General features: G+C 35.0%; 1 protein-coding gene across 5 annotated transcripts in view; it reads left to right on the forward strand.

Annotated features, from left to right (window-relative positions):
• Positions 1–15,364, forward strand: part of LOC136037885 (chromosome-associated kinesin KIF4A-like) — a 91,676-nt gene that overhangs the window by 62,522 nt on the left and 13,790 nt on the right. For 3 of the 5 annotated variants that reach the window (XM_065720749.1, XM_065720743.1, XM_065720754.1), the window contains 2 exons: positions 5,564–5,770; positions 11,672–11,920. In XM_065720749.1, coding sequence (XP_065576821.1) covers positions 5,564–5,770; positions 11,672–11,920 — 456 coding nt within the window. The remainder of the gene's footprint in view (positions 1–5,563; positions 5,771–11,671; positions 11,921–15,364) is intronic. The other 2 variants (XM_065720768.1, XM_065720762.1) reach the window with 1 other exon arrangement.

Genomic DNA, 15,364 nt, shown 5'->3' on the forward strand with positions numbered 1-15,364 from the left:
CGATAAAAAGCCAATTCCGACAACCTTCCATACATGAGGGCCAACTTTGCACTTATATCAGGGACATCAAACTTGCGAATTATCTTCCTATTGCTATACCAAAGGGGGAGATAAAGTAAAAATTTACAATATCTGAAATAAAAAATCCGAATCTGATTAACATCTTTTTTCTTTAGAAGGGGATAAAGACCAGAAATATAAAGGACAGAATGATCACAAAATGTAGCATATAGTCTACCGAGTGCACGTCTATTATACTTCCCTCGATTAGCAACTATCTTAGAATAGCCCGCTTGAATTTTCTTTTGAACATCACGAACAGTGCACTGCCGTAGGCAAGAAATTGAATTCGTAACAGTAATACCCAACCACCGAAAGGCGGAAACAAAGGGTATTGAAAAACCGCGACAAGCTAAGGGAGCATTAGAGGAAATCGGACCATTAAAAACTAGAAATTCACATTTCTCAACATTAAGAGAAAGACCAATATTAAAAAATAGACGTGAAACTTTTGAGACCATAAACGAGAGACCTTGCTTATTTTTACACAAAAGTAAAAGGTCATCTGCATAAGCAAGATAAGAAACATCTGAGAGTCCAATAAAATAATTTGATCTAATTTCATCTAAAATACCAGAAATGCATTTTGAATATACTAGGTGATAAAACCCCTCCCTGCTTGACACCTCGACATAAACGGACAAACGGAGATCCAGATTTATTAATTCGGAGGAAAGAATTATCATACCAAAAACGAAGAAGAAAAATGACTGAAAGATTTACACCATTATTAAAAAGGAAAAAAAAAGCTTGACTGTGAACTACATTGTCAAAAGCTTTAGAAAGGTCCAAAGTACACATATAAAGTGGCGACCCCTCAGTCATGCTATTCTTAAGGGCGGAAGAAAGAACCCGGTGTGCATGTTGACAACAAATACCATCTTGAAACCCGAATTGATTTGATCCGAAATTTATATTTTCATTTAAATGAGGAATTAAAATATATTCAAGGATTTTACTGAAGTTACACGTAGTGGTTATAGGGCGATAAGATGAACATTGAGAAGGGAGTTTTCCCTGCTTTAGAATTGAGGTGACATTTCCACAAAGAAAGATATCCGGAACCAGAGAAGATGTTAAACATATTTGGAACAACAACTGAAAATGAAATAAAAGAACAACACACTTTGGATTTATATTATTTACACTAATACCATCAATATCAATGGATGAAGATTTCAGTTGCTTAATTACATTTTCAACAGCAGTTATTGATACTGGAATAATATGGCCCTGATGAAGCGAAGGCGGTAGGATTTTAGAAAGTAACCGAGAATAATGTGACTGCACAAAAAAATTAATTTTGGGAAAAATTCCCGAATAGTAAACATACCAAGTTGAACTAGAAATCAAATCACTATTATAAAGATCACTTTTATCCAGCTTCTCAGAATTGATCAATTTAGACCAATCCTTTTTAGAGGCTGGAAATTCCATACCCTTATAACGAATAGATTTAAGGTACTTTTTATAATCATTCTTTGTTTTCTTCTTTATATCCGCAACAGACCCCGTTATAGGTCTACCACAATCAACCCAAATTCGAAGCCAAAGTTTTGCCTTATTTTTAAAATTCTTTAATTCAGGATCGGCAGCCCATATAGATTTCCACGTTTTTATAAGAATATGTTCCTGAGGAACCGCAATTTTTTCAGCTTCTTTCATACATCTAATTATATCATCATAATATCTATCAAGATCATGCTTACTACCCTTTACTTGCAATTAGAGTAGATGATAAGGCACACGAATACAATTAAGCAGTGTAGATAAAGACAATATATAAAGCAATATCGGTTCTTTTCTAAGTACTACATTTAAACCATTTAGAATTCCCAATAGGGGCAACATTGCAAAGGTTACGTTTCAGTTTAGTAGTAAATGAAAGCGATAGATAGTCAATGTCATCAGACTCAATATCAATATGAATAAGCATTTTAGCTGTGACGAACTAATTATATGATCAATATTAGAAACACTACCAGATTGATGGATGTAGGAGTATGATAAATCTTTCTTCAGGATCACGTAAGGGGGCATGCACTCCAATATTTCTCGGTATCGATAACTTTGTTCATCCAAATCCGTGTTAAAGTCACCAAGAACTATAAAATCAAGTTTATTTTCCTTGACACGATTCATCATGGACTTTAAAGACTTGCATGTAATAGCAAATTTATTTATTGACTCCATTGTATTATTTTTATATGGAAGATAAACATTAGCAAACACAGTACTATTTACTCTTACAGCAAGAATGTGCTTATCCGAATAAAAAAGGGATGAGTTCGAAAGATCAATACTTTTTTTTAAAATACAGGCCAGGCCTCCAGAAGGGTGGCCACGGGTGGTAACAGCATCAGAAGTAAAAACCGAATGAACAGAGCTTCGATGAAGGAAATTTCTGCTAGAGGCAGTTAACACATTAAGTTTCTTGCAGGGAGATAACGTCGAAGTTCTCGTACAGATCGTCAATATAAGCATCTTTATTTTTTGTGCCATTGATATTGTGCAATATGATTGAAATTTGTAGTCATTTAGAGGTTTGTTGACTAGCAAAACCACGGAGAACGGAGCATGACATGCTAAAGGACACGTGTTCACCATTGCAATTGGCACATTTTGGTGAGGCATTGCGTGGATTTTCTTTTGAACTAATATGAGGGCCGGCACAACGAGCACATTTGGGCGCAGGACTGGGACAAGAAGACTGGAAGTGATGGGGCGATCGGCACTTAAAACAACACTTTGGAATTTCCTTAAACTCGCTCAGTCTAAAGAATTCATAACCAATTCGTACACCGTCTTTGCAATAAGCTGCTTTAGCAAAAGAATCCACAAAATCAAGCTTAACTGTTTTCGAAGAGCCCAGCCTTTTGGCAGCAACAATACCGCTACAATTTGTGAAAGACTGAATCGCATAATTCTCTAGAACACCTTTTATAATGGCCGAATATTTCTTAGAAATTTCTTTGGTTGACGTACCGGCGAGAATGACGGGAACAGATGCACGGAAGTCTTCGGCAGCAGATTTATCAATATTTACATACCACTTATCGTGAACCGGGCGAATACTGGATACAAGTTCATGGCCATTGATTTTATCAATAGTATTTTTCCTTTTAATTGGATTCGATAGATGAGACGGCACTTGAGAGACGACAATAGTGGTTGACTGGCGATTAGAGCCTATAGGTTTTGGTAACTGAGGGTAATTGAGGCTATAATTGTCCAACTCTGCTGACACAATTTGAACAAGTTGATGAACTTTAGAAACTTTAGAGGCCAATTGTGAATAGGCCATAGCCGGCAACACTGGAACTTCAGTTGGAAGTTTAATAACATAAGTTGGCATAGAGATGCTAGCTTCATCACACTTCTTCAAAAGATCGAGCATGTCTTTAATATTACTGGTTGCAGACTTTGCACTACTGCGGCGAGGGGGAATTTCATCAGGCACAAGTTTCGACCATAAATCAGCCTTAGCTTCAACTATTTTTGGTGATTCAAAAAAATCCACTCCATATTCAATAATTTCCTTCTCAGAAATCGAATTCTGCCAATTACTTTGGACAAAATTTAACACAGACGAATATATTAGTTCAAAGTCATTCAGATCCTCCGATTGTTCGCTAATACTTGGCATCTTTTCAAGGCACCTGTTTTCAACCACCACACAATTTAAACCGTTCAATTTATAAATATAGGTCACTGATATATGACATTACAAATTCCAAGCCAATTGTTGCGAAATAACAAGGTTACTGAATTAATTATGAAGCATAGGTCAGGATTAAAAGTCTCTATAATTCCAAGGCAATTGTTGCGAAATAACAAGGTCACTGAATTAATTATGAAGCTTAGGTCAGTATTAAAAGACTCTATGATCCCAAACCAAATATTGTGAAATGTTAAATTAATTCAATTGACAAGAAACTCACTGATTTAGCAGTGTTCATAAGATATCCAATTTTAGCTGTTAACGCATTGAACTCTGAATTTGTATTTTAGAGTATTTTATCTTAAAAGCAATATAATGAAAGAAAGGTTGAGAAGGCTATTCCATGTTCTGTGGATGAAGGATGACAGATTGCCGAGGATTGTCGTATTTGGCCAACCGTCTAGGGCTAAACGGAAAGCAGGTTGGTCTCGTCTGAGGAGGGAGGATGTCACAAATAAAGATTTAAAGGAAACGGGAACTTCCTGGGAGAGTGTAAAGACGGAGGCCTTGAATAGATTGGATTGGAAGAGGAGCGTGTGTAGCTGTGTTGACCTCAGGTAGTTTGGTGCTGCGGTGAGTTAAAAGTAGTAGCAGTACTTTAAAAGCTGAATGAAGTAGAAAGGGCTCTGACACTTCCTGTGTAGCAGGCTGAACTCTTTTTATGTGTTAAACCTTCAATTTTTTTTTTAAGGTACATTCATATCAAGCTCAGATGGGGTGAAAAAATGGTCTTCCAGCTTTTACAAACGCTTGTTTGGGCAATAAAAACATTACTGTTTGCCGGGTAAAAATGGGCAAATTTCAGTCCTTTCCCCAGGGGCTGTGGGAGTTCTATCATACCAAGAGGCATAGTTATTTCATCTTTCAACTATGCTGAGCAAAATTGATATCTCACAATTTTGATCTAGTGTCTTTGAGAAGAAAGGGGCATACAATGAGGATAGTTTCACTCCAATCTTCTTCCTTTTTTTTCACTTGAAAAGGCACTACCTTTAATTTTCGTCCCAATGAGCCCTCTCCCGATCTTCTAGAACTGTTGGTTCATGATCATACCCTGGGAGGAAAAAAAATACGCATGTGTCATCTTTCTTCTGACAAAAAAAAATATATATATAATCGCACATTTTTGTAGATAAGATCTGAAAGCCTCTTCAGTATGGTTCTTTGATGTACTGAATCTCATACTACGATTTTCATTACGACCCCTTGAGTTCTTAGGGCGAAATAACCCCTCTTTCGAAAATCAGGCAAATTTTGATTGGTAATATTAAACCTAATAAATTTTGTATATGGAATCAGCATGAAAAGTCTATCCTTTCGGCTTATTAATTAAACTCCTTTTTTTCAGGAGTTTCGGTTACTATTGAGCCCGACCACTCCTTAACTGGTTACGCAATGACTTTGAATTCCCAAAATTTTTTGTCGTCTTAAAAACTTATCAATGTTAAGCAATCAACGGGCTATGCTATTTTTTTAATCCCCAGAAGTTGTGTCTGGTACCACTTATTCTTTAAGAGTCCTATTTTTATATTGACGTTGACTTTCTTCCTAAAAGGTATTGAATCAAATTAATTTTTTTTTTCTTTTTTTTTTTTTTTACCATCGAATACCATTAGAGCTATTTTCTGAATGACAAAACCTCCCTCTCGCGCCAACTCTTTTCTGATCTCAAACATGTTATCACTATATTGTGGGACTATGAAAGCATCAAGGCTTGAAATTGTTTATCACCGTTAGATCATTTTTATTTTCTTACCAGTGTTTTTAAACTTTTTTTTGTAGTTTCACAAGACACCTGAGAAGAGTGCTAACAGTTCTAAGCAGAAGAAGAAAGTTAAAACGGGTGACAAGATATGTACCCCTCGCTACACAATTGCTGAGTTTTTCAATTCATCTCAAGACTCGATTGACAGTGGGGATGAAACCGAAGATGACCCTGAATGGCAAAAAACTCCAGGCTATAAACGAGTAAAAGCTATCACCAGCAGGGTATTGTATAATCTTGTTCTGTCTTGAATTATTTACACCAAAGTTTATAAACTGAACTTTAAAAAGGTCATGGTAATCGTTCAAGCTGACACCGATTAATTGTGTTATGGGAGCAGCACTTTGGTTTTGCCCAAAGTGCTGCTTTTCCCTTTTTTTACAATGCTTTCAATTATCGTTCATTGGGAGAAAAAGGTATGGTTTAACAAAAAAAGGTGAAGCTCAAGCCCGATTGATGAATCTGACATTGTATTTTGAAAAGTTTTGGTCTATATTTTGTGAGCTGAAGGGCATTGAGGATTGTCATAGATATGTTATAGAGGATTAGAGGTCTATGACCAAAATGTCATAGAGGATTATTAAGTTTATAAATTAAACCTTAGAAAGGTGTATTCTTGTTATATCTTGAATTTACACCAAAGTTTATTAACTGAGTTTAAAAAGGTTAAGTTATTTGTTCCCGCTGACACTATTTATTTGTGTTATTTGAGTAACACTTTGGTTTTGTTGCTTTGTTTTTCTTCTTTCTTTTTTTCTTTGCTGTCAATTATGGTTTATGGTCAGAGGGGTCTAATGAAAAAGGCGGGTGACAAGTCCTATTAATGATAATAACACTATTTTTTAGAAAGTTACGTATAGTTCTTTCCTGGGACCAAAATTATGGCTTTCGGTTTTCATTGAGCTACTGATTAGGAGTTCTATAGTCTATGTCAGAGAGAATTATTTATGCAATTGGTTGAATTTCACAGACATCTAAGCTTGTGGTTTCTTAGTCTAATTTTATCGATGTTTAGGTATTCGGTATTATAAGTACCTTGGTTGAATCTTATCTTTAAAATGCCAAAAAAAGCATTGCAAAAATACAAAAAAAGCAAATGCAAAACAAGCAAAAAAAAGCAAGTTTGTAAAAAACTCAATATCATCGTTGCTTTTCCTTTTATCTAAATACATTTCATTATTGATGATATTTTGTTTGATTAGAATTATCATTTTCGAAATATTCTTGGAATAGAGCTCATTGCCTTAGACCTTAGCTCCTCCAGAGCCACAAAGGGTTTCAGTAGATGTCCAATCTCTCATTTTCCCTCAACTAGGCCGCTGCGTAGATGTCTTTCTACTCTGTGATGAAACTTATCTGGAGGGCTGTTCTATCACGTTCGTACGTTTTACGAAGCATGCTCTTTGTTCATCTGCGGTGACTCGTGCCTTCCGGTTGCCAGTGGGGTAGCATCTTACGAAGTCAGTGATCTGTGTACGGAGGATTTATCCAAGGTATCGCCATCTGTCTAAGGTTCGTCTTAGGTTGGACTTGATCATTTCCTCTGAAACGCGGTCTGTACCGGGAGCCTTCCGATTTTTCAGTTTTATTATCATATATAAGATTCCTAAGTATTAATTCTTAGCTAATCATTAAAAGTATTTGGGCTAGGTCACTGCATTTGAGCCCTATTGATACTCAAGTGTCATAAATCAATGCTCATACGTATGAAACGAAAATACAAATACCTTCTAGATTGATATACAGTCTATCAAAGTTAAGTAGAATAAATATGGTTTATTTGTTAGTTTTTTTACGCAAGACTTAAGGTATATCCAGAAAAGTACAGTCCCTTCACTTTTTGTAGCTCAACATCGACGAATTTGTCCGAAATCTTCCTGTTGTGCCGCCAAAAATATTTTCGGTTTTGTAATCATTCAATGTTCTTGTACTATTAGTTTCATATCCTTATAATAATTCATTTATTCAAATAGGTATCGTAACGCTAAAAATGAACGCTAAACAAAGCGGTTCTTTATAACAAAGCGTTTTCTGTAACAAAGAAAACGCAAAAAGAGTCACTTGTTAATTGCACCAAGGAACAGGATACGAACGAGTTTGCTAATCTGTTCGTATGACACTTGTCGGGTTTTAGTTTGTGCTTTTACTTGGTAAATCCGCTTATTGGTGCAGAAGGCAGGCAAATAAATCTGCATTTTTCACCAACTAATTTTGCTTTTCCTAGTTGTTTCAATCATTGTGGGATTATAGCGGGATCATGGATTGGACAAAATTGACAAGTTTAACAACTCAAGGCCACTTTCGTTGGTGCAGTAGCTTAGTCCCTACATAGTAATTACGAAGGATGATTTTTTTTTTCACTAATTTTATGTTATAGTGTGTATAAGGCGATATATTTTGGTTTGCATACTCAATTTATACGATAATACCAAAATGTAATAATTCTATATTAATAATTACAAGGTATAAATCAATATATTTGGCTTTAATTTACTAATATGTTTTTAAAATTCCGGTCAAACCATAGTAAGCCTATATTTTTTGCTGAAGTAACTATAATGTATTCTGGAATGAATATTAAGAAAACTGAAGTAAAAAAAATAACCAACCTATTACCTGTCATTTCCCTTTAACACTATAAAGCAAGAGCGTAACTTAGTCTAAATCGAATGTGATTTAGTTATTTCTTAGCTTATTTCTTTATTTTATTCTCAATTTTCTTAATTTTATAGTTATTTCTTATAAATGTAACTTATTTCTTAAAATTCACATTAGATCAGCGAGGAACAAGTTAACAGGTAGATTGGTATTGCATGATTTTAAAACATGCTAGTTATTTTTTAAACTTAATCATTGTTTTCCAGATCACCTTTTCTGTATATACCTTATATGCCCCTGGACAGAACTTACAACCCTTGTCCTGAGAGCTGTAGGGGGGTTTTCATCCTCAAGGACATAATTTCTGGACCTTTGGACCTTTCAAATATGTTGAAGAAAATGACTATCTCAAAACTTTGATTGGATGTATTTAGGAAAATTGTGGGAGGGGGTTAGTTGCACTGCAATCATTTCAACTATTAAAAATAGCACTAGCCCTTTCAATTTTCAATCGAATGAGCCCTTTTTGAAGTTTCTATGACAACTGCTTCGATACAATTTGCCCTGGTCTAAACAAAAAACATAAAGCAAAAAATAATTCGGGAAAATATGAGGTGTGGGGGAGGGGAGGCCCCCTCCGAAGTTTATACGATCACCCTTTGTAATTTAAACTTTAAATGCCCCCAGGGCATATCCATTTGTGGGGGAGGGGGGTCTTCATCCTCAAAGACATAATTTCTGGATCTTTCAACTACCTTAAAAAAACGGCCACCTCACAATTTTGATTGAATGTGTTTTGGAAATCGTAGGCGAGGGAGGGGGGTTAGTTGTCCTCCAATCACTTTTGACTATTTCCAACCGTATTATTCCTTTTCAAAGTTTCTACGACAACTTCTTCCATACGAAGTCCCCCGGTCTAAACTAAAAATAAATAATAATCATAAATAAATAATATATTGTGTCCACATCGCTTTTTACTTAGGCAGCGCTATTACGCTGCTTCTTATTACAGGTCATCGTTCATAAAATGTAGGCTTATAGCCTTTTTTGAATGACGCTTGATGCTTGTGAAAACTATTACGGAGTGATGCATGATAAATAGATGCTAGAAAACTAGAAGCAGTAAAAGTATAACAAACAGGAACTGAGTGAAAGTTGTAACACTGAATTATACTTTTAATGTCATCAACAGTACCGGCAATGTATGCACATTTAAATAGAAAATAATTAAAAATATTTATTTCTTTCCTTGAAAATCGGTAATTGAATTATAAAAATACTTCAACAAATGAAACAAATCAACGATTTACAATAGGCCAAGAATTATAATTGAATAAAAAAGGTAAAAAAAAGACTACTTTCACAGATTGTCTCTGAATAGAGGCCCAAAATTAACAAATTTCCAACTTGAAAGAGAGCTAATCTTTGGCAGTGTTTTTTTTTTTTTTTTTTTTTTAGTGCAAATTGACATTTAAAGTGAATCTCTAATATCCATTATCCACTTGTTGATATGCAGCCATCAAAATACCAAAAAGAATTCTCTAACTGTATAGTTGGATTTAATTGGATGTTTGGCAAGCTCTGATAACCTTGAGGATTTTTCATGGGAAGACTATTTTTCTAACCTGGACAATTATAAATTCCCTTGAGGTCCAAACCTATCCTTTATCATATTATAGCTGCTCTGTGTATCTTCAAAGAAAAACAAACAGCAACCTCATCTCAAATGAAATTTTTCGCAGGATTTGGTCAGAAGAGGCAGGTATGCTACCACGACAGGATGCTACCACGAAAGCTTTTGTAATGTTCAAGGGTCTGCAAGCGTCTAATATAAGACTGTTCCGATAAAATTCGATAAATTTGAAAAAAAAAACTTTTAAGGAAGCTAGGAAATATATTCTTAATTATTTGAACATTTATCTCCAAACTCAGAGCAAAAGTACTTTTTTTTATAAAAAAAATAGTTTTAGTGATCACTTGAATTACTTTTGAAATATATTATCGTAGATGAAACTCACCGAATATAAGGTCAGGTTGAAGCACCTACGCAAACGGTCGTCGAACAGTTATTAATGTTTTGACAGAATCTTGCTGATTAGTGTTGTGACAGTAACAGAGTCGTGCTGACCCTTCCCCATTTTGAAGTTCATGTAAATTTATCATTGTGCAATTTTCTACATGTCTATGGCTTATGTCAAAACCACGCCCTGAGAGTGAAACTGTCATACTGCTTTGAAAGTCATTCCAAGGAAAGAGCAATTAAAGATTTAAAATTGTCTTTTTCAATCGATCATAGCCCAATTAATAGAATTGTTTCAGCTAAACTTTCTTGAACGGTTATTTTGCTTGGACGAAAAGTCTTGAACTGTTAATTAGGATCACAGCTTAGATACCAATACAGTTATGAAAACTCCTATCTTGCCCATGAGAAGCTTTTGGTACAGAGCTCTGAACTTGGTCGCGCTCCGACGCGTACATCGTACTATAACACCATAGGCGGGAACCACAGCTTAGATTGGTAGTAGATTGGATATTGGTATCTAAGCTGTGGCTCCGACTTTTAGATTCAGACTGCCAGTTTCATGTCTTCAGCCGCTACCGTGCACTGTGTCCCAAAAATAAATCGAGTTTTCATAACTTTATTGGTATCTAAGCTGTGGTTAGGATAAAACTAAATTTTATTTCACTAAATAACAAACGTTTTGGCACAACCGTCATACAAACCACTTGAAAGAGCGGAAATAACTATTTAAATGGCAGAGTATCTCCTCAATTTTGGTTCCTTATAGAAAGTAGAATAGTTTTTATTCTTAGGTTGTGACATTCTATTGCAGACAGGGATTCTAATTTCAGGTTTTCCCACATTCTAGTGCGACCTCAATTTTCTAATGACTGTTTTATAGGCTGAGAGACACAGGTGCCATCTAAGTTAAATTGAAGGATGAGAAGAATGAGATGAAAATGAATGACTGATGTGGAATGGGTCTCTTTTGTAAATTTATAATCCAGTATAATTATAGGGATTCTACCTTTGTTTTTTCTCGAAAAAATTCACAGAAAAGGTAAAATAGTCTATGAGATTATGCATTGTAACGATGGTCATGGTTAAATGTTTGAATATCAGAAGAACACTCGTCGTAATTTCTGAAGTGTAAAAGGTATAGTTTTACCGGTGTCGATTTATGTTGCCTGCGTTCTGAAAATCCTGGGGGGGGGGGGGGGGCAGGACAAAATTCATTTCTCAAAATAAAGAGGTGTGCAAATTTGATCGTTTTTCTCAATTTTAACAAATATACAACAACACCAAAAAAGAGGCATTCTTAATTTAAAATACCTCCCTCCGTCCGAAAAGGTTGTTTTTCAAATACAAGAGGGTCGAATGTCCGCCCCTCCAATTGAAATCACTGCATGTAGCTAATTCAACTATTGACTAGTACATCTAAACATGTCAGCAATGCCATCTTTACTTCGCTGCTTCTCTTTCTTTTCTGTGTTTTTTGAAATTTCATTATCATTTTGATTTTTAGTTCCGGACAGACAATAGTACTAGTATCAAAGCGACAATTAAATTTGAAGATTCTGGAGAGGGTAGTATGGAAGCATCAGTGGGCGTTTCGAAGCCGAAAAAGCGTCAGAGTCTTAGCAACTGTCGATGCACTTCTGGCGCTTGTGCCAACTGCCTCTGCGTTAAAGAGAAACGGCCCTGTGATGAGAAGTGTAAATGTTCTGTCATTATGAAGTGTGGAAATTCTTTTGGACACGTAACATTGAATAAGGTAATTTTATGCCTCTTATATTTGGGGCTTTTAGAAACACATCTAACCTATTGCACTCAGAAATAATCCTCCCCCCCCCCCCGTCTCCCAAAACTAAATGTTTTTTCACGTACCTGACTGTGAATCTGTCTTCTTCAGAATTTAGACCTCGTGTTTTTTCCATAGTATCGTGTAATCGAGACTATTAGAGACCAATCTGACCAAGTTCACTTATTTTATTTTTATGGTTTGTTTTATATTTTATGTTTATCCTCATTTTCTTAGGCTTCTAGCGCACAGTATCGTCATCATTTATAGCCAAAAGGCATTCCGATGATATCTTACTTTCTTGGTTTGATGGATCCCCTTTTTTGATTTTAGAATAGGAGAAACTCCCCCCCCCCCCTCACGGAAATATCCATCCATAACGAAATTATTTTATATATACATGGCAGTGGACAGGGAAACATTTTAAACTTTCAGAGAACAACCTGACCAAGGCCACTTTTATTTTTTTGTTTTATTGTCAAATGCATTTCTTTGAATTATGGCTCATTCTCAGGGACACAAATAAGAATTAGAAATTGTCTTTAATAATAACAATAAAACTTTTTCATTAAATACTTTAACACATTTTATTCAGTGACTTCAGAGAAGCCAATGATAAAATCCTGTTCATGCCAAACATTAATTATTGCTCCAAATAAACTTTGTTAAACACCCTTCTGGCCAAATCAAGTTTGAAATACGCTTTGCTTTTGGTGCTCCCTCAGAAATATTGAGACTCTTAACAGTTGCTCGGACGATTTCTTATTTTTTTCTGTTTAATTCGTTCGTCTACTTTTGTTTCCTGGCTAAGCAGTGCTTCCCCTCCCTCTGGAAATGTCCCCTCTCCCTCCAAGACAAATTATTTTGTAGATACCTGAAGACGTCTTCTTCAAAATTCGGAACCTCTATGTTTTTTTTTCAAGATATCATATGATTTAAACTCTCAGAACCTAATCTGACCCTGTTCACTTTTATTTCGTGTTTTAGTGCGTCAAAGCACTTTACTGAATTCTAGCTTGTACTCGGGGATATCTCTAGAAATAAGGATTGTTACTTACAATAATAATAAACTTTTTTATTTGAATACTTAAATTTACTTGTAGAAACCAATTGACTTAGACCATTCCAGTTCTTGAATCCTAAATCCAGTTTAAGTCCCAAGTCCTGGATGGTGGGTGCATTAAAATTAAAACTCGTGCTTATCCTTTTTTTCAGTTAGTGATTCGTGTTAGCGAACGGCCTTATTCTATACTTTAAATTTTAAAGGTGGCTGAGATGCATTTGAGAGCATCACCTTTCAAGGTAAAACCTATTCTGGAATGATCTATTTGCCTCCCTAAACAAAGAAATAGGCCTACACAAATAAGGAAATACGTATTAAAATTTGGGTTCTTCTAAAGAATTGATGCGTGCCAAAAAATATTTACAAAAGAAAAGAGAATCACGTTAAGTAATAGTAATGATAGGGAATCACTTCTCCAAAAATAAGTTGTCGTTTAGGCCGCTATAATAGAATTGCGAAATAGTGTTATTATAGCCTACAATCTGAGAAATTTAACCTTTATTGATTATAAGAGTTAATTACATTAACTAAAAAAAATTAAGCTGGTACAGTAGAATAATTTTTTCGTTGATAATAAAGCATATTAAAACAATTAAAAACAGTGCGAGGAACGGAGATTTGGATTGTATATAATTTCTTAGGCCACACTGCTTTTCCATTTACGAAAAATTAAGTAAGAAAAATGGGTTGTAAATTCAACAAAGCACTGAACAAAAAAGAACATTTTGATTAAAGAAAAAGCTCCAAGTATTTCGGCCCCACATCCGGGAGCCTTTCTCATTCGAAAAGAAAGCGAAAAAAACAGTTTAAGTAAGAGAAAAAAGTTGTTTGTTAAAAATAACTAAAAACAACACAAAAAAACGACAATTAAACACACGAAAAGAAAAAAGTAAGAAGAAACAAGTAAATAAGTAAGAACAACTCACATTATAACTAAAAAAGGAAAAAAACTTGACAAATAAAGGAGAAAAAGAAAATGAAAAAAAAAAACAAAAAAAAATAAAAAAGGTAAATGTATTCAAGCCGAAGTAGCTGAGTTGGTAAAGCGTTATGTTCCAGGTTCTAGGTCCGAGAGGTTCCAGGTTCGAACCTTGGCTTTAGCATTAATACAAAAGAAGAAAAAAAAACTAAAAAAGAAAAAAACTAAAAACAGGTAAAAACTACTAAAAAAACTAAAAAAGTTAAAAAACTAAAAAAATGTAAAAAACTAAACTAAAAAAGAAAAAAAAACTAAAAAAGGGTAAAAACAGCAAAAAAAACTAAAAAGAAAAAAAAACTAAAAACTGAAAAAGAAAAAAAAAACTAAAAAAAGAAAAAAACTGAAAAATAAAGGAGAAAAAGAAAATTAAAAAAAAAAAAAAAAAAAGGGAATATAAATGACGACCGGGACTCTCAAAGAGAAATTACAGACTGGGACACCGGGACACAAATGACGACTGGGACGTGTGTGTCGACTGACGTCATGTTTGTGTGTCAACTGACGTCATTTTTGTCGACTATAAATGACGACTGGGACACAGGGACACAACTACAACGGGGACGCCGGGGGGCACAGGGGGATATATAAATGACGATGGGGACACAGGGAATGTTTGATTAGCAATCACCATCAACAAAGCTCAAGGACAATCATTAGAATAATGAGGTATAGATCTGAATACGGATTGTTTTTCCCATGGACAATTATATGTTGCATGTTCAAGAGTCGGTAAACCTGACAATCTATTTATATGTACAGACAATGGGACAGCGAAGAATGTTGTATATTCGCAAGTTTTACGTAGTTAAAAACATATATATATATATATATATATATATATATATATTCACAGGTGGGACACAGGGACACAACTGCAATGGCGCGTAACTAATATGGCGCGTAACGACTTACGCGCGCGGGGGGCTGGGGGGGGGGCGCGAAGCACCCCCACCAACTAGTTGTTGGGGTGGCGCGAAGCGCCACCCCAACAGCTAGTACTTGATATAATTGAATAATCAGTGTCATATATTAGTTTAATCTTTCATGCAGACATTGTCTTAGTTACAATAAAATATTAAATAAAGCTTGTATTTTGCAATTATTGCTATATTTAAGATATTAGTCATTCCATGAACAGCTCAATACACAGCACATGGTAAAATCTGTTTCGCCTCGGATAGAAGTTGTTTAGTTCTGGCCTAGTTAATATACGAACTAATAAACCATTGTATGAACTTTAGAAATCCAGTCACCGTTGTTTATAATTTGGAATGCTTCAAGTTATGACACACATTTCGAAAGTTTACCTATTGTCTCTATCAGTGATTTTTATTTTAGGGTTCAAAGAACCCCGGAGGTCCGCGAAGCTGTCGTA

The sequence above is a fragment of the Artemia franciscana genome, chromosome 2, assembly GCF_032884065.1.
Source record: "Artemia franciscana chromosome 2, ASM3288406v1, whole genome shotgun sequence".
Classification (NCBI taxonomy): Eukaryota; Metazoa; Arthropoda; class Branchiopoda; order Anostraca; family Artemiidae; genus Artemia; species Artemia franciscana.